Source organism: Triplophysa rosa, linkage group LG14, assembly GCF_024868665.1.
Source record: "Triplophysa rosa linkage group LG14, Trosa_1v2, whole genome shotgun sequence".
Lineage (NCBI taxonomy): Eukaryota > Metazoa > Chordata > Actinopteri > Cypriniformes > Nemacheilidae > Triplophysa > Triplophysa rosa.
The window spans coordinates 7360680-7381018 of record NC_079903.1 but is presented as its reverse complement, the minus strand read 5'-3'; the positions used below and the strand labels follow the sequence as shown (position 1 = coordinate 7381018).

Genomic DNA, 20339 nt, shown 5'->3' with positions numbered 1-20339 from the left:
GACACAGAAAAACACATATTCGCGCCATATGACCCCCTTTAAGAATACGAATTTTGTTCTTCTATGGCATCATGAAGCACCATTTGAGACATTAAGGCTCATGTCCATGCATACCTTCTTCACAGTTCTCCCCTTTGTATCCCGGATTACAGATGCACGTTCCCACAATGCATGTGCCGTGTCCGCTGCAGGTGATATCGATGCACTGGTTGGTTGGAACGTCACATTCGGACCCTTTCCAGCCACTGTGGCACATGCAGCGACCTTTGAGATACTGACCGTTTCCACTGCACAGCACTGGACAGGATGCTGGAGACACACAAACACAAAAGAATTAAAAGGAGGGAAGCCAGAAGTAGTGTCAAAAGAACATTGCTACTGCGCCTCTGCTGGACTGGGAAAGGTGGCAACTCATGTCTGTGTGAAAATCAATATCAACATCGCACCACAAGACCACACAAGACAGACTACAGACTGATATTAAATGGTAAAAGTGTGCGAGATCGTATTGATTCTGAAGTTGCGTATGAACAAGAGGTTTCTGAATAGTAAATGATCGAGGGACTGGAAGACATGGAAGAAACACTTTCAGAAGAGTACAAAAAAGACAGACAGAATGCATCTGATGCATCAGTTTAAAGCGACAGAGCACACAAAAACAACAGTTAAGCATTGAATTCATCTTTATAATCTGTTTTTTATTATATTTTTATTTGAATCTTGAAGTCTTCATTTTTTTAGTAGCAGCAGTAGTTACAGATTGTTTCATGTAAACTACAGTAAATTAGTACAGCACTGCATTATGTTTTATATTTATTCATTTTTTAAGATGATATTGGAATAACTAGACTGTAGGTATGAATAGAAAGACTCACCTCTGCTGCAGTCTGGTCCTCTGAAGCCGGGAAAACAGTGGCAGTTTCCGGCCACGCAGTCTCCATTTCCAAAGCAGTTACTAGGACAGTCATCAATCGAGTCTACAAAAGAACATCATCAAACAATGTTTGTCAGAACGTTTCATATCTTGTAGTACTTCACCTGCTGGATAGTTTTTCTCTTTTCTAAAAAAATCACAATGTTCCATTTTATATTGTTTTTTCCATTTTAAAGGTGTCATATAAAATAAAAACATTTCATTTTCATTTTTCTTCAAAATAAGCGTTCAATGTACTATGAAAACACAATTTCTTATCAAAACCCAGTCCACCGACACACTTTACATGCCTTAGAAGAACCTGACTCAATGGTTCCCTAAAGAACATTTAGAACAAAAAAATGTTTTTTCTCTTTCACAAAACAACCAATAATGGTTCTTCTATAGGGGCTTTCGGACCGCAAATGATTCTGTCATCATTTACTTACCCTCTGGTTATTTCAAACCTGTATGACTTACTTTCTTCTGCAGAACACAAAAGAAGATATTTTGAAGAATGTCGGTAACCGAACAGTGATGGCATCCATTGACTTGTCCATACAATAGAAGTGAAGGGGTGCCGCCGTTGTTCGTTTACCAACATTCTTCAAATATATACTTTTGTGTTCTGCAGAAGAAAAAAAGTCATGCACGGTTGAAATGACAAAACGGCGAGTAAATCATGACTGAAGTTTCATTTTTGAGTTAAATCAAGTGTGTAGCGTCAGTTCTAGCAGACCATGTAGTCAAGCTTGCCCAACTGATCTCATCAGGTGCAGCTAATCAGTGTCAACCAATAGTGATACAACACATACTAGACTGTGTCCTATGTCCTATTTAAGTTGCCTTCTTACAGTTCCTCTACTGCTGTTCAGCCGTACCATGCTCATAACCCACCCCCTTCCCCAACTCCTCCTCATCCGACTGCATCACCAGGTACCTTTTATTTGATCCTGTATGCATTTCTATGTATCTTCCCTTCTGACAGGTATGAATTCTCTTCTAAGTCATATCCTTTTAGTATATTCAATTTGCATATCACTATCGTGTAAGGCATGTATACTGTATCTCTGTTATTAAAATAATTTTGCTTAAATAACTTTTCTGGTTCCCCAGGAGGGGATAATATTATTGCTGCACTCCTGCTCTGTTCATACAAGGCTACATGGACAGGCGGAGAATTTGCCCAGAACAGATTCATTCCGCCAAACTTAAAGGCGGGGTGTCCGATTTCCGAATTGCGCTTGTTTAGACAAAGTCGGGCCGAGTACCAAAACAACCTTGTAGCCAATCAGCAGTAAGGTGCACAGGACGGATAATAGCCGAGCCGAGCGCTGACGAAAGCGACAGATGGGGGTAGGGGTGTGTCTGTTTTGGTGATTTGAACATCAACAACGGCTAAGAGAAATCAGACACCCCACCTTTAAATATTGCTATTGCTTAAATCTTTGACGATAGTGGTTCTGAGAGAACTATCAATTAAAGATTGTACTTTAAGGTGCTTCATGTCAACGTGCACTTAAAGTCTTTCTTACATTGATTTAGATTTAACTTATGGGGACCTTTTGGAAAACATTCATCATTTCGCTAATCATTCAATTGTTCAACGCTTGCAATGCACAGCATGCTATGACCTCTGTAAGGCAATACATCTTTTTAAAACACCACAAAAAGTATAACGGTATGTTTTACTTTAACTTAGTAAGTTAGTTCTTTAATAAAAATAAAGATACTGTACGTGTGATATTTACTGTTAGCTACAGGGTCTAAGGTGAAGTGGAGCTAGAGTGGAGGCACTTGACAAATTTACTTCATCCTAATTAGGAGGTCGGCACAATTAGCTAAGCTTTTTCATGACACGTAACTAACGCTGACCATGCAAAGGCGACAGAGGGGTGTATGACATGTCCAGCGACACAGCTAATGAAAGTTCCATCTAATGCGTGCTTCAGTGAAGCATACTAATTTTAAACGCTGCCAATGAGTCAATTACTGGATTTTGGATTTCGAGAGCATCTCGCATGTGAAAAGGTTTATTACGCATCGCTGGTGTATTAGACGGACTCCTGGTGTGAAGAAGTGCCGCTCGTTTTTTTTCTTTTCACACGCTGCCAGTGCTCAGGCCGCATTCAGATGTCTATTAGAAGGAAGAGTTCAATGTGTCATTGTTTGTTTCATTATTGATTTACCCTCAACATGCTCCAGACCCTTTTACTGACATTTTATTTCATTTCTGTGCATCAAGTAGAAATCTCTAAAAAATATTTACACAGATCTTTTTCATACAACCACGATAACATGATATTTTAGATATAGCCAGAAAGGGAGGATAGATACGTTTTAACATTGTGGAAAAACTTTAAAAACAACTATTATTAATTAATATTAATGTATTATGGTTCCTATGGCTTTAGTAGATTTGAAATGTAGCGCATGTGTTGTATAAACTACTTTAAGTTACTTTACGTTACTTTTTATTTTATTTTATTTTATTTTATTTTAAAGCTGGAAAAAAGGCCTTAAAACTATCTATAAGAAAGAACCGTAAGGGTTTGATATGACATAAGTAATGACAACATTTTCCTTTTTGTTAAGAATTTCTTTAAATAAATATATAACAACTTCCTATTTGTGAGAAGGCAAATCATCCCACAATTCCACGCAGCTAGAATTTGAAAAACAGATGCATTCTGAATTAAACATGAAATAAAGGTGAAAAATATGTTCTCCCTCTCTCTCTCAGAGGCCGCTGGTGCGGTCCAGGCTCAGCTCTCCCGACAAAGCTGCTTTTGTGTTGGACAAAGGGCTGGAAATGTGAGCCCGGACACAGCATTGCCCTTCCTTAAGAGACTTAATCATCGCGGAGGATGCAACAGACGGAAAGCTGAACGCCGAGAGAGGGGAGAAAGAAGCACAGAGGGAGGGAGGTAACCAGTCTGGGCTTTGGAGGGTGTTTTTGAAAGAATTTTCAAGCCAAAGCTCGCTTCATGTAAAAGGAAAAGGCTGTCGGATTGGCAGTCCAATATATCTATTATATCTCTGTATGTCTCTGCCACGAAAAGCATTTCTGACATCGTGACTGATCCGAGTTCAGTGGCAAGAGTCCAGACCGTGCACTTCCTTTTAGAACTGTCATGTATAATTTCATCTCTAAGCAGTGAACGAGGGGTAAAGTCCATGTTTTGCCTACACTTTGAACAAGAGTGTCCATAATTCTGCACACTTTAGAGACTTCCATCTGCATCTCATGCAGAGATGAAAGGAACGGCCAGGGCGAAAAACGTTGTACGACATATCTGGGCGTAACGCTTCATATGAATTCTTTAGTTGTAAATGTTAAAAAGAAGTGCAGAAAGAAGGGCGAAAAAAGTTGAACGACATATCTGGGCGTAACGCTTCGTATTAATTCTTTAGTTGTAAACGTTAAAAAGAAGTGCAGAAAGTAGGCTGAAAAAAAGTTGTACAACATATCTGGGCGTAACGCTTCGTATGAATTCTTTAGTTGTAAACGTTAAAAAGAAGTGCAGAAAGAAGGGCGAAAAAAGTTGTAAGACATATCTGGGCGTAACGCTTCGTATGAATTCTTTAGTCGTAAACGTTAAAAGAGAAGTGCAGAATTCTAGAAGCACCAAAAAGTGAACAGTAAAAACAACTTGACTGTGATTCAAAACTCGCCAGCACAATGCTAGGACGCTCTGGGTGGTTTACGACTTGGTTGCTTAGGTGTTCTTAAAGGGACAGTTAAGGGGGCCTACCCAAAAAATGAAAATTCTGTCATCGTATACAGGTTTGGAACAACTTGAGGGTAAGTAAATGATGACAATTTTCAGTTTGGGGTTTTTATAAGAGTTTAAAGCAAATTGATAAACTGATGATAGGGTGTGCAAGAACAAAGCCTAAGAACTCAAAGTGTATCCCACCTTCAAATTAAGACAATGAAACTCAATTTTTTCTCCTGTTTCGATGTTTGTGAGATTATTGATGATAAACTATTGACTATACATATCTCATCAAGCCATATGATTTGAGGTGTCTGAGGAGAACTGGTCCTCCCGGCTGAGAAGTTTTTTTTTTCAATTTATTCATCATTGGAATAATGGTTCCTTGCCACTGTTGCTGTATTGGCTTGCTCACCGGGAGATTATATATTAACTTCTGCAAATTCAATTTACATTACTTTTATTAAGATGATTCTCTCTGTTTGTACTCTTTACACTTCATTTTCTGCTTTTGTGTTTTCTTTTTCATGTAAAGCTGCTTTAAAACAATGCAACATTGTAAAAAAAGCTATATAAAAAAACTTGAATTGAATTATTTATGCATCACAAAACACAGCCTTACAGTTACTATGGTTCCTTACCGTGTTTCAACATTTAACATGTAAGAATGACACATTTCACACCTCTAACCTCCTGACATGCTAGTCAGACAGTAATTAATCACTCCCGCATACTCTCATATTGCAAGACACCACTGTCCTTGATTTTGGTCTGTGGTGACTACCTAATATTAGAGTTGTTGTTGAAGGCCTGTCTGCTCTCTGAAGGCTGAGGGACCGCAGCTATCAGCCAGTAATCGCTGGAGATGCATCCTTGATACGACGAGGGCAAATGAGACAGTGTCGCATGCCGAATGGATCCCTCAGCTTTGTAATAATGAGTCGTGAGAATTAGGGATAAAGAGAGTCCAAGGAAAGTATACAAGAGGAAACAAAAATAGAAAGGCACAGGGAAGTTGAAAAACGAGAACAATAGAGGAATTCGAAACACCTGGATTCCCCTGACGGACCGTGGTATACGGGTACCCGGAGGACATTTGTATTGCTCAGAGGTTGCTCTTGTAAATCTCAGGAGATTTAAGTGAGTCAGTTCATGTTTCAATTAGGTATCAAATGTGTTTCTGAGGTTGCAACAATATTTTTAGGTGACTTGCTAATGACATTTCTGTCTAAGATTAACAAATAAAATAATTCACTCAAAAACGAAAATTCTGTCACCCTGAAAGAAACCCATATGCTGCTATGTTGAGCTGTGTTTAGATTCTGTTTAAAATGATACTTGACAAAATAACATATGGTTTTAAGTAAATGGCATTAGGGATGAGTAAATAATGGCCGAACGTTCAATTGTGGGTGACTAAGTAAGAGATGTCACTCTCACTGATTGTTGTTTGCTTAGGTATTTACTGTGCAAGTGTTCCTTTCTCCAAAAAAATGGCATTTCATTTGGTAGAGAGTCTTTCTTCAAGACCATTTCTTAAAATCTAAGCCTACGCAGTTACTTTAAACTTGACATTAGTGTGACGTTCGGTCTCTGTCCTTAAAACCAACTTCAGTCTAAATCCCGCTGAAGGACACCATTCGTCTGACCCAGTTTTTTCAACGTTCATCTTTTTCGATCTCCCCTTGCATCATCTTTCTGCCTCCCTCTGAGCTGCAAAGCTCCAGGTCAAATCATTTCAGCCGTTCCAAACCCTCGGCTCTGAAGTCCGCCGTCCGCCTCGGAACCTCAGGTGGCCGACGAACTCCCGATGGAGGTTGCATCCGACAGCCACCAATACAGGATAAACAGACGGGCTCTCCCTCTCCTCATCTTCCGTCACACTACACCACCATGTCACGTCTCGTCTATAACGTATCGTGTTTCCCTGCTCGTCGAAGATAGCGGGGCGTAATGCCGCTTTTTCCCCTTGACAAGTTGGAACTGCAGAAATGGCTGTGTGGCATCGATCGACAGCCTGCCAAACCCCCTCCTCTCTCCCTTCACAGATGGACCGTGGCCCAGGAGCGTTTAATTAAAGAGCATGCGAGTACAGCTCCCAGCTGCCACCTTCACGTAAGCCGAAACCTCACGACGGCCCCGAGCTCTGCTCTTCCTCCCCGAAGCGCTGGCGCTAATCAAAGGAGCTTTCAGGGCACAGGAGAAAGGACAGAATCAAAATCAGTCCCATCGGGGAGACGACCGTGGCTAAAGCGAGTGTGGCAAAAAGCCTTTTTAGTGGCACAAAACGCACACGCGAACATGATCACGATGTTCAATATCTGCTGTGGGACGGAGGGGTCGTCAATAAGAAGCTTTGAATGGAGGCCGCTGTGTTCTATGCAAATAGAGAACTGAGGTCGAAATCACAATCAACGCAACCAACAGGAAAGGCAAAACGTGTTTTGTGTTAGAAAATGAGTGAACATGATTGAATTATAGGTAAACAGAATGAACCTTTTTCAAAAGGTGCTAATAGGACATACTTTAAATGAGGGAAATATGTAAACATCCTGAACATTTTCTCTTTAATTTGAGTTATAATATTTAGGTTGTGCCACTGAAAATATAATCATAATTATTTAAATATAATACATTTTTACTTTAAAATTACTTTAGGGCATGTGTGACCTTGTTAAGCTCAGAAAGTTATTCACAAATGCTTTCATGAAACTTTGAGGGTGTAGTGACACAGCTTAGAAACCATTACATTTATATAAATATATTTTTAATTAACCTATTCCTTCATTCAGATATTAACATAGTGTTTCTTTAAAGAAAACATATTTAAAATGACAATTTTAAGTCTCTCAAGTTCTACGGTTTATATAAATCTACATGAAGCACAGAGGTCAGCTGGTTTTAGGAGGTTACAATGTAATATCATCATTTTGACAAAACCAGAAAATCAAATCGTCCAAATCACAAGCCTTGAATCACGGCCACACTGTTCTATGCAAATAGACAGCAAATGAGAGCCGGGATTCTCTGGCAGATTCGTACGGCCCTCACTAAAGAACACATGCAGGCAGGAGTGAAGCGGTACTCATTTCCGCAATCTTTCTTATTCAAATCCACCTTGATTACTCTGTAGAGGTCTGGACTGCCTGAGAAGGCATTGCTAAAAAGGGTAATACCTCCCGTGCCTGCCTCTGATAAGTACTGCGGCTCGTGCAAAAATTACTTGCAGTGCCTCATTCATGTTTAGCTTGGGAAATAATGGCAGATAAATTTGCCCGTGATTGACTGGCAAGACTGGAAGAACTATCCAAATTTGTCGGAGTGATGTACTCTTAATTTACAGTGAAACATATTGAGCAGATTAAATCTCTATCCGCACGTTTACAGTTTAACAAATTTAAAGTTGCAATCTGTAAATTTATTGGTTTAAAACAAACATAAATCATTTATTGAGCAAGTATTTTAAAAATTGTGCGCTAAAATCTGTCTCTTTACCTCGACGCATAACAATTACCTTATTATAATGATTCATTAGTTGAGCTGTACGATGTAAAGAGCACGTCAGCACGCAAAGTAACCTACAATTTTGTTTCAATTCTTAGTATAGGATACTAAGGCAAAATATACAGATCGCAGCATTAAGCAAAGTTAAGCAAAGTTAAGAATTTAAGGTGGTAGTCGTCGATTTTATTGCAATCCAAATTGAGTGCTTTTCCTAAACCATCCGGAAGAAAATTGCACACTAAATGACCTACTGTTTTGACAAACATAAGGGTTGTGTGGTAATTTAATTCCTGTCTGACTTGACATCTATGAGTTTATGAGGATGAATTGGCCCAAAAATGTTTCGAAAAACCGCAAAGTGCTGTTCGGTTGTTAATTGACACATGGTAATGAGAATTTGGCTAGGGAATGTTGACCTCTTCAAAGCTGCATAAATTACACCGTCACCATTCCATCCTTATCGGAAGGTATGAAAATCAAGTGTCCGACAGTGCACAGTTAAACTGAACATTATAATAGCAGCAACAGGTAGCCTACACACGTTTGGGCAATATCATTGACAACTGTAATCTGGAAAACAGTCATGTGAATATAAACATGCGTCAGAACAAACAGTGAATGTTGAATCTGCAGTTTAACATCGTACTAACCGATCGCGGTGGTTAGAAAGGACACCTGCTCCGTTTCCTTCCCATCATTGTACACAGCCAGATGCCATATGCCCGAGTCCATGTACTGTATGAAACCCGTGTCGTGATTGGTGAGGGACACCAGGCTTCGCTGCTGGGCTGGAAAAGGCGGCCCCTCCAGGCCCGGCACCCCCTGAGCCAGGAGCCGCCGGCCGTCCAACAGTTCCACAAAGTCAAACTGGAGACAGAGGAGAGACAGACAGACCACAGACAAGCATTAGGGCCGACACATGAGCCTACAGCAGCTGATAAGACCACCGTGTCGGAGCCAACAGGAGCCGGTCTCTGAGGGCCCGGTGAGATTGTGAGAAGGGGACTAATGCAGGTGTCAGAAGACAACACCTTATACTGTGCTATTTTAAATATCTACCAAAGGGTAAGTCATTGTACCGTATTACGATATCATATTCTTACCGTTTACCATATCAGACACATGGGTTGCATGAGATTTACTTCACAAATCATTTCATATGTGATCAGCATGTTCTCTCAACTTACTAAATACTTGACAAAATGTGCGTTCCCTAAAAAACGAAAAATGTCATATCTCTTTGGTTTATTATTGGTTAGCGGGGCTCGATTGAAGGAGTCTATCAACCAAGACCTTAAAGTAATTTCCAGTGACACAACACCACTGCACCTATGCACCAGATCAATACAGGGAGGCTGAGATGCTCTGTGTTCAATACTGAAATTAAGTGTCTGTTTATGTCAAAGCCTTTGAGAGAAGTCTTTTTGAGACAATAATATGCCACGAAATGAAATGAAACCTTGTGGGAATATGCTACTGCTATTAGCCATTGACAAATAAATAGTATGGACAAACAGTCAAACAGCAGTGGATAATTCAGATTGGATTTAATTAAAAAACTCAGAAACTTTTGAGTGAACAAGCTACTATGAACCTTTTATGAAGTCATGTCGAATTCTTCAATGTAAAGGTTTTTATTGTTGCTTAAAGGGATAGTTCACCCAACAATGAAAATTCTCTCATCATTGACTCACTCTCTTATCATTTCAAACGTTTATGACTTTCTTTCTTCTGTTGAACACAAAAGAAGATATTTTGAAGATTGTTGGGTCCCCGAACAACGGCAGTACCCATTGACTTGAATTGGTTTTCTGTCTTTACAATAGAAGTGAATGGGTACTGCCGTTGTTCGGTTCCCAACATTCTTCAAAATATCTTTTGTGTTCTCCAGAACAAATAAAGTCACAGAGGTTTGATGACAAGAGGTTATGTAAATGTTTAAAAAACATTGTTTTGGGCGAACTCTTCTTGTAATGTACAAAGATCATTCTAAGTTAGTCGAAATTGTTTGGTTTGCTTGAGCATCCCAACCAGCCAGACATGAACACTGGCTTGAGTTTAGGGATCTGTTTGACCAATGGCAGATGGTGTGAGTGTTCAACAAACCTGTTTGTGTAGAGCTTTACTTTTCAATTCAATTCTGTGACAGTGGTAAAGCAGATTTTACCTTTAAAAATGTTGAGATTTTAACATTTAACAGTTAGCATGCATGCTTAAGACAATATCACCTGTGATATTCATGTATATGGGTTTAAATCCGCCATTTCTCAACCCTAGATTCGATAAATTAGCACAATTCTGCCCAAACGTTGGCATGTCGTTGAGAAAACCAATATAAAACACAACCGATACAAACATGAATTGACAAACTTATCCGACCCACCTGTGTGTGTGATGGAGGAAGCCCTCTCCTTCCATAGATCCCCACCAAGGCATCTTTACTAAGGGACACGTTGAATTTAAGGTACATGGGGTGGTCGATAAAGACCTGCGACCTCCAAAAGATTCCGGGCGGGATTATCTGGGCGACTTTGCGGCCCACGTCTATCTCGCCCATGTCTATGAAGCTGTCCTCCGGGAAAAAGCCATCTAGTTTACCTGTGGAAAATGAGATCTATCAGTCAGCTCGACGCCTCATAAATCTACCATATGGTGTGGGAAGAGGGGTCAGTGCGCCGGGTGAACGACCATGCTGCTCATTTTCCATCACGTCAGAAAAAATACCCTCACTGACCATCGAATAAAGAGCTTTCCTGAGCTATGCAGGTACCGGAACTCCAGATTTTGTATGTGGGAGATGGTCCGTATGCGGACACGTAATGCTGATGCACCTTCCTTATTGGACCCGAAGGAAATGGCAACATCTGTTTGCTCGTGTGGATCAGCCAATTTCCACAGTGATGGCGACAAAAGCAGACATCCTTGCAAACTGAGCCCGGTGGAGTCTCAAGCAGCCGTCGCGTTGGGCTACACATGCTATGGCAGATGGCAGTCTCTTGAAAAGTCAATCATTTGCGATGAGCTATATCTGGAGAGACAGGACACACTTTCCCGACTACAAATTTGCAGCCTTTATATAACGTGTTACAACATCAGTCGCAATTACAGTATACATCGCAGGGAACTCAAATTAAGGCTGCTTAACCCTCATCATTTACCGAACTCTCTCAAAAACCATAACTACTTACGAAAATTGTTTAACAGAAATGTGGGATATAGCAGACTCCTTTAGCTAAAATGTTTGAATTTGAATGAATTTGACAAGTTATAGGTCAATCTTTTGCCCCCAAATCAAAAGAAAACTTTTTAAAGCTGCAATTCGTAACTTTTTTTGTTAAAAATACAAAACAAAAATCAGTTATTAAAAAGGTAAATCAGTGCTCAAAACTGTTCCCCTTATCTTACCACGGATTCACATACATAGGTAACATACACTATACATAGGTAAAGCAACCTGCAATTAAAAAAATACGGATTGCAGCTTTAAATATGACATTTTACATAGACTTTCGCAAAAAACATTCATTTATTTTCCCTCACATTAAGTATCCCCGCACCACAATTCCTTATATAGTGCAAAAATAACATTATGAATACTGTATCAGCCTACTGCACTATGATACTAATAGTGTTTCAAAAATATTACTATATTTACAAAGCATCACTGACAAAAATGTAAATTTGAAGCAAAACTCAAAGTACAGTGTCTAGATGTGTTATGGTAATGAGAATTTAGGTCAGGTGTGTGTTTGTGAACATAGTAATTCTTAAGGGTATGGAAAAATTGCTTTTGTTTGTTTTGGAAAATAATGTGTCCTGGATATGTTTCCGTGATAGCAGCCCCCACGGAGCGCATTACGATTCTATGCCTCACCCCGTGGCAGAACACAAATGGTCAGCGGAGTTGGCAAATGCATGAATTTAAACAAGGTCTCGCTGGCACTTTCCAGATAACATATTTATGGGTAATTGAACTGATGACTGGAAGGTGCAAATATTCAGACTGTCAGAAAAGCTCACCGGTACAGTGTTTATTTAAGTTAATGCTAGGGATGTCCAGCACGGTGACACCGAATTGATTCGCTGTGTTCCTGATGACAATGTTACTCTGACAGTCAGAATTAAAAAGCCCAGGCTATCGATTTCCCCTCAGCCACACATGTCACTCAAACGGAGGCACTGCTGCAGCCATCGCATTCGAGCCTTCGTTGGCTCCTTCTCCGCCGGCCGCTAAGTGAAAAAGACATCCGCCCTACTCATCTATATGGTAATGGTCTGATTTCCCACCTTTTGTCTGAGACCTGTGGCAAATCAAATGCCTAAATATGGGCTGTGCTCTGAAAACTTTTCCTATTGTCAGAAGCACCGTCTCTGTGACCACAGGGGTTAGCCGTGACCCCTTTCCTCCGCTGCCAGGAAAACTCTCGTCCAGTCTTGGAGATGAAAGGAATACATGGATTTCTGGATGGGGCAACTTCTAATCTGTCTTGAGCCCCTGGATACCCAATCCCTAAAGCTGTGCCATTCCTTCTTCCAGGAACAAATAATTCCCTTCCCACTTTCCCTGCAACTTTCATTGGATTGTAATGCGGATCTTGCGGCAAGCCAGCGAGACCGGTCGCAGTGTGGTGTTGGCCGGCAAGTAATCCTGGATCTTGTTAAGTCTTTGAAAATCAAAAATAAGACATTATAATACTGGCCAGTGTGGAACTAAATTAGCGGGGGATGAGTTCATGCGAATCTGGCAGGATATTATTTGGAAATGTGATGTTGGATTTGAGATGATGGCTGAAGGGCATGCTTTCAAATGCCCGGCCAAAAAAAGTGTAAGATTAATCAAAGTCAGAGGAACTAAATATTATTCAAAAATATTAGACATCAAGGTTATACTAATTCTAAAAGGGATAGTTTACCCAAAAATGAGAAATCTTTCATAATTTTTTCTCCCTCGTGCAGAACACAAAAGAAGATATATTGCAGAATGTTGGTAACCAAACAACTTAGGCCCTCATTGACATCCATTGAATGCACATTAAAAAAAGTTATTTCTCAAAGTATTTTAGTTTGTGTTCCACAGCAGAAAGAGTCACATACAGGTTTTGAACAACGTGAAGGTAATAAATGATGAAACTTTTGTATTTTGGGGTGAACTATCCTTTTAATGTCACAGTGTGACATGCAGGCCGGTGCTTGGTTTTATACATCTGGTATTGACTAGTGGTGGGAAAGTAAACACAATAAATTCGGTTTTCACATTGACTTGAAAAAATAAGATTCATACCATCATCTTTTCCTCTGTCCGGGAACTCCAGCCCCGTGTTGCCCAAAGGCGGCAGGCCCAGATCCGTGGGCAGATGCAGGCCACTCGTGTTGTCCTCAGTCAACTGATAAATCTGCCTCTGCATTGGCTGCAAATGCCAGTTGAGCCCAAAGAGGTGCATGGCTGTGGAAAAAGAGCAGCGGCAGATGGTAAATTTACGAGGGTGGGAGCAACGATTGCCGAACATGTGACTTGGTGTACATTAATGTAATCAAATTAGATTCACGGAGGAATACTATAGACGCTGCATCTGAAAATTAACATCCTTGGGGCTGTGGGGTAATTAAAACATGGTTGTATGAAAACAAATGTCTTCTGACTTGATTAATCTTTGGCAACACTTATGTGCACCCAGAGAACCACAAGCAGCAGTGCGGTCCACAAATGCCAGACAAAAAACTCATCTAAATTCTATTTTGCATTTCCAATAGAAAATATCTTGTTTCGGTGTTTGCAAGCAGCAAACTGTTTTACAGTTAGTTAAATTAAGCTTTAAGTCGCTGGATCTAAATAAATGTAATGTCACCTTCGAGCTTTGCCATTGCCATGACGTTCAGTGCACATCTTGAAGGCACACAAGAACCTCTGCATAATGTAATATTGTTTACGCTGTTTAAAGACATAAATAGAAGAGGCAGGACAGAAAAGACAGCTTGATCCCACAGAAAGAAGTAACAATTTTATGATGTGGCAAATTCCATATATAAAAAAATATCGATTAGTGTGAAGTGAATCGTACAAAAAAGCACGATAATTAAAAACAGCAATAATGAAGCCCCACCCCTAACCCCTGCAATTTTACAAAATATTACTCTTATTTTTATTAAATAATATGAAAAACATGTAACAATATTATAATAATATAAATAATCTGGGTTTTTTTTGCCGCCCTAGCTCCCGGAATATTACCGTTTTTTTTTTACATTGTACTATAACTGTGGTGAAACCAGATCAAACGTATAAATGAAATCATACAAATTAGCCACCTTGTAAAAAATATTTATGAATTCCAAGGACACAACACTATTTTCAGCATCCTATAGTTTAAAAAAACAGCATACACTAACATTTTTTGAAACAAGGTTTGAATAAAGGTTTGTCTGGGCTTAAATAAATGCAACCAACTGTAAAGATTGCAAAGAAACAAAAAAAATGATAATTATAATAATATTTTGTAACATTATTAATATAATATAATTTATTATGTATTATTAACATTACAACAATATTTATATAGGACTGTTCAGTGGAGTTGTCTCGAGGCACTGTGAAGAAGTCAAACAAGAACTAAACAAGTCCACAACCCCCCACCCTCAAGACAAAAAAGTGTTGTACAACCAGCACACAAAAAAGCCAGAGCCCACAAGGCAACACTTTTCTTTTCATCCCTATTAGCTTACTAATAACCCCCCCCAAACAACCCCTATCCATCCACCCCCCCCCTGGCCTGGAGACAAGGAAATGATCAAGTCAGCAGGAACACAAGAAGAGCTTTGGATGAATGCGTTAGTAGCACCGGAAGACACAGAGATATTTTACAAGGTCGACAAAAGAAGCATCTATAGGGGTGAACCTTGATGCTGCAATGAACAGGGGAGGAGGGGCCGGGCATGATGGATCACCAAGAAAAGAATGGTCAAGACCAGCTTAGCCAGGCAAAACCTTGTTGTGGAAGTCTTCGGTCAGCAGATAAAATGCCAACAAAGTCCTTTCTTTTAGGGTATCAATTGAACTTCCATGTCGAAATACAATTAAAGATCACATAATTAGAAGATGGGCTGCATCTCAATTTACATGCTAAGCACTTAAGGTATTTACTTCCCTAGTGGATTAAAAAACACACTTCTGTAGGAATGTTGAGTCATTCAGCCGCGTCATTCTCCATAACTTAAATCAAACGAACTACATAGTGCAATTGGAGTCACTTGTGTTACAATATTGTTGAGGCACTATGATTTAGGATGACTTTATTTTAATCATGCATACTATATCGTACGGCTAGTATGCAAATATCGACGCGGCAGTGGTTTATGAAGTTAAGTGCTGTAGACATGAACTACAGTGGACTATGGCTCTTGTCGAAGTAGATAAAACAAATGATCTTGAGCTTGTCTCTTTCCCATGCTCCATTTCTCTCCCTACGTGAGTCCTCATTTCTCCTTTATAAGTACAGAGCTGGTTTCAAATTGCACGAGTGCCTTTCTCTGCCACACTCTCCTGACAACCTGTAGTGAGAATTCAGAGCTAAAAATTACTTTTCCGCTCCACTCAATATCTCAGCGAGGAGAGAACGCATTTGTTTTGTGTGGCGACAAATATCTTGTCTCCATAAGGGCGAGAAAAGGTCTAAATGAATGATTTATTGTCAAAATGTTTGCGAACGTAACGTATAGCTCCCGTAATGATCAGACCTCGAATCAATCTTTATTTTTCTGTGACAGAGCACTGAAATAATAACAATCTGCAAATGCTCAGATTAAAAAAATACAACAATACAAAACCTCAGGCATTTACGAGACACTAACACCATTAGATAACACCCATCACACCATTAAACTGTTAGTGGCCCAATAGGAATACATGATTTTCAATCTGAAATGACTTTTTGACTCATTGGAAATATCGACTGGAATCAACTAAAATAGAGCAATTTCTCATGATCTCAATATAAGAAATGCTACGAAAAGCGTTGCGGTTTTTATTTAATAATTCAGGTCAAATGTTCTGTGGTGTAATATACGTGTGGTGTAATATACGTAAGGGTAAGGGCAAGTAGCCGTAGAGAAAAAACATGGACATGAAATGTGAATTTGAAATATTTTATTAGCTAAATTTTACCGAATGCAGACCTTCATGAGGAAAAGCCATTTACTTTTGGTTTTAAGGTAAGAAACGACGTTCAAATGGCACGAACAGGCAATATGGTTTAATCATTTGTAAATATAATGTCATATATGTTATCAAAAGACATAGGTCACACTTCAGTATAGGGGGCAATTCTCGCTATTAACAAACCATTAACTACGACTTTTTCCTCAAACTCTTAACTTGTTGCATATCAATAGTTAGTAAGGTAGTTGTTAGGTTTAGGTATTGGGTACACAGCAAAATTGCCAGTGTTAAAAAGGGACAAACTTTGAAAGTGTGGATTATATATACACTGTGAGTGTTAATTTGACCTTTTTTAACAATGTGGATTATATATACACTGTGAGTGTTAATTTGACTTTTTTTAACAATGTGGATTATATATACACTGTGAGTGTTAATTTGACCTTTTTAACACTGGCGATTTTACTGTGTAGGATTAGGGATGTAGAGTATGGTCATGCAGAATATGTGCTTTATAAGTACTAATAAACAGCCAATATGCCAATAATAGGCATGCTAATAACAACTAGTTAACAGTGAATTGCCCCCTATACTGAAGTGTTACCAAGACATATTTACAGTATATTTAATTTGTAAAAAAAAAACCTGTCAAAATGATTTGCTGCATCCGGGTTACCATGTGTTATTAGTTTTCAGAGGTTGTTATCTGGGAATAACGAACCTGCAAATGTCGCGACTGGCCTATCAGAATCAAGCATTCCAACGAGCCGTGTCATAAAGAAAGATAGTTCATTTTAAACAATTTTATTAAATTGTAGAAAATGGCAATTTAATAATGGCAGCATTGATGATCTCATTAATTGAGATTGTCCTTTCCAAGTTTGCACTATATTATATATTCCATATTTTTATCTTCATATTTTTACTGTCCTGTAATTTGTCTTTCTCGTGAGGAGCAACAAAGTAAGATTTTCATTGTACCGAGTACATATGACAATACAGGACTTGAAACTTGAAAATCACAGACTAGTCAAAAAGGTGAAAGGGCACCACACCCGAGACATTCACTTTTCACTTTTCAACACAAAATCTTGATTCTACAAAATCTTGATTCTAAATTAAATGCAACTCATTTCATCATGAATTGAAAGTTTGTTAAAGTTTGTATTATTATACTTTCAATATTTGTACATTGTGTGGTTACATCATTTTTTTATAATTATATAAAGCACTTGATGATAATATAATTTATAATTATGCCATATACTCCAATGTTTTAAAAATAAAATGGGTAAAACGAATAAGTTGTTTATCAGTATTGTGGGGGGATGATGGGCCGTTCAAACCAAGAAAATATATTTTATACTATAAAGAGAACTAAAGTATAATGATAACTTTTTTAGTAGCGACACTAATGTACGGTAACGTTGTGTTTATTCTAAACTCACGCACTGCGGTTTCACATTTTAAATATGGAAACCCATAAAATTCTAATGGATTTTGATTGGCTTCAATGTTTTATCGTTCGTCAGCTGGAAAAAATATCTCTAAAAGTGATCCCAACAATGTTGTTTCTCTGTATCTTTATCATAATTGTGGACTATTGCTATTAATTGCTATTCTCTTAAACTTAATATTTGTATTTATCGTTACAATTATAATTTTTGGTGTGACGGGGCATGTAACACTAAACAAGGTGAAAACTACACCTGAATTTATTTTCAAAAGGGAGTTGGGTGTCTAATTGTTTCATTGGGCCTTTGGTTTGAAATCTTCTGTCCTGCTTTATAAGTTGTAAAATCAATGATCCTTCAGATTCTGCAAAGATGTGCTTGCTCTAGCTTAACCAAAAAAACTGGAGGTTTAAAAGCCTGGCGCATAGCTGAAAGACTGCAGACCGGTCATGACAAATGAAGATGTCTGCATTGCATCTCTTCGAACATTTGGTTATTAATTAAATCCAATGTTACATGCTAACTGCCCCATTTACTAAATGGAAAAAATGCGGCCTGAGAAACGATGAAGACTTTGACAGCCGTTGCCACTGTGGATGAGAGCGGCCATTCTCTGGCTCACCCAATCAATAGCCATTTGGAAAATTGCAGGGCGTGCGTTTTGTTGATTGCATTCTGACGGATTCGGGCATTCCTGAAGAAATGTCTGCATGTTGGCTGTACTTTGTGAGAGAGTATTTGTGAAGGCGATAAAAAAGTCGGGGCTGCCTTGAAAGACAATATAAATGCAAACGACTATGTACCTCCGCCCCATCCGTACCACTGGAATTGACTGTGTCAAAGAAGTACTGAGGTGCCACGAGAGATGGCTGAAACTGTCATTGCCAAAGACTGAGTGCGGAATCTCTCCCTAGCTGATTTGTGGCTCACCAATGATGGGAGAACAGTCGGCGCATGTGCAGTAGAGAGGACAACCGAATCAAGGCATCACGGCTCTGGGTGGCATTCCAAACGTCCGAGTAATTGCTCCTTCATGGGACTCATCTTCCATCTGGACCCTCTGCAACTTTTTCTGTATGACTCTGATGCGAAATGCCCGGCTACCCCCCACCGCGGAACATCATTATGATTTATTTCCCTCCCACCCCGGTATCTGTGATTTCCAGAGTGCGCTGGGAAGGGTCCAGCTTATGAAATGTTTCTCCGCCTGGCCCAAACTCTTCCATCATCCAAACTCACTGTTTTCCTCTCTCTCAGCTGTCAGCCAGGCTCTCCGAGCAGAGAGCAAAGCAGGGACAGGTGGAAGCGGTCTTTGCTGGGCGTTTTTAATGAGGGTCCCGCTGGAACGGCAAGTGGAAAGACCCCGCGACCTGTTGGGAGTAAAACGGCAGCCGTGCGGAAACACGAGTCCAAGGCTGGACACATGCAATGTCTCTGCAATCTTTACTTTGGCAGAATATTTTGGCAGATCCGTGCAAGCCAATTAGGAAGCAGAAAGCATGAACAAACTACTGCTTCGGTTTAAAAGAAACACAAGGCTCATTACCACTCCACTTCTGTGCTTCAGACCTCTACAAAACCAGCTGAGAAGCGGATGACAAAGAAAGACAACATCCACCCCATGAGTACCGCCAAAAATTGCAATAAAGAAACAAAGAGGATGATGTTGTGATCTATGAGGTCAGGGCAGTCGTGGCTTGAGAAATGGTTCTTGTTCATCCATCATAGAATGGACTGAACATTCAGTATTAGGAAGCATATGGTTAATTAATTCCTCTTAGACACTTGAATGGATGAGCGTTGAACGTGGCGGCTCTCAGTCCTTTCATTAGGTGTCTAATTAGTCTGACACCCCTCAATGCGGACATCCTGGTGTGCATCCCCCCGCCATTTTCTGAATCGACATCTCCCATTCAACTATGATAGCTCTACCCCAAAAATGCAATCGTAGACATGTAGCCAGAACGAGAGACACTAGACACGATTGTAAATGAAAGTGTTGGGTGTCCTTGTTATTACATGGACTGACTTCAGTTAAGTGTTTGTTTCAATTAAGACTGAAGTGTGATGACTATTCAGTAAAGTGTTAAGTGTTTACAATAGACATTTTTCTTTCCCTTTCTGTCAACGTCTTTTGTCTTTTCTTCACCCCTTTACATCCTTTCCTTTTGTACACTCTTCGCACATAGATATTAACAAGTCGATCTAAATGCATGTGGGTGTTCAATCAATCTCCAGACAAAACAGCGAGACTTCTGCGAGCGCCCTTAAATGTTACGTTTCCCCCATCAAGAGCACCTGATTTTTTTCACAGAGACTCCCAATGGAAGCTTCTCTTGTTTTAATGCGCCTCCTTTGGTCTCACTTCAAGATCAGACTGCTGTCTATAAATGAGAGGCAGTGAAAAGAACATCATCAGCAAGTTAGTAGATCAAAGAGTCTCAAGCCATTTTTCACTTTCACATTGAGGCCGAGAGGAATCTGTCAGGAGTGACTAATATCTTCACTCAGATCTGTGCGAGTGTGTGTGTGTGTAAAGTAAGGCCGTAGAGAACGTGCTTTGCCAGAATCAGAATCCCATGATAAAACACCTTTGT

General features: G+C 39.6%; 1 protein-coding gene across 13 annotated transcripts in view; it reads right to left on the bottom strand.

Moving 5' to 3' along the window:
* Positions 1-20339, bottom strand: part of tenm4 (teneurin transmembrane protein 4) — a 216552-nt gene that overhangs the window by 88629 nt on the left and 107584 nt on the right. For all 13 annotated transcript variants that reach the window (XM_057350986.1, XM_057350982.1, XM_057350985.1 and 10 more), the window contains 5 exons: positions 13418-13579; positions 10520-10734; positions 8787-9003; positions 876-977; positions 115-309 (listed from right to left, as the gene is read on the bottom strand). In XM_057350986.1, coding sequence (XP_057206969.1) covers positions 115-309; positions 876-977; positions 8787-9003; positions 10520-10734; positions 13418-13579 — 891 coding nt within the window. The remainder of the gene's footprint in view (positions 1-114; positions 310-875; positions 978-8786; positions 9004-10519; positions 10735-13417; positions 13580-20339) is intronic.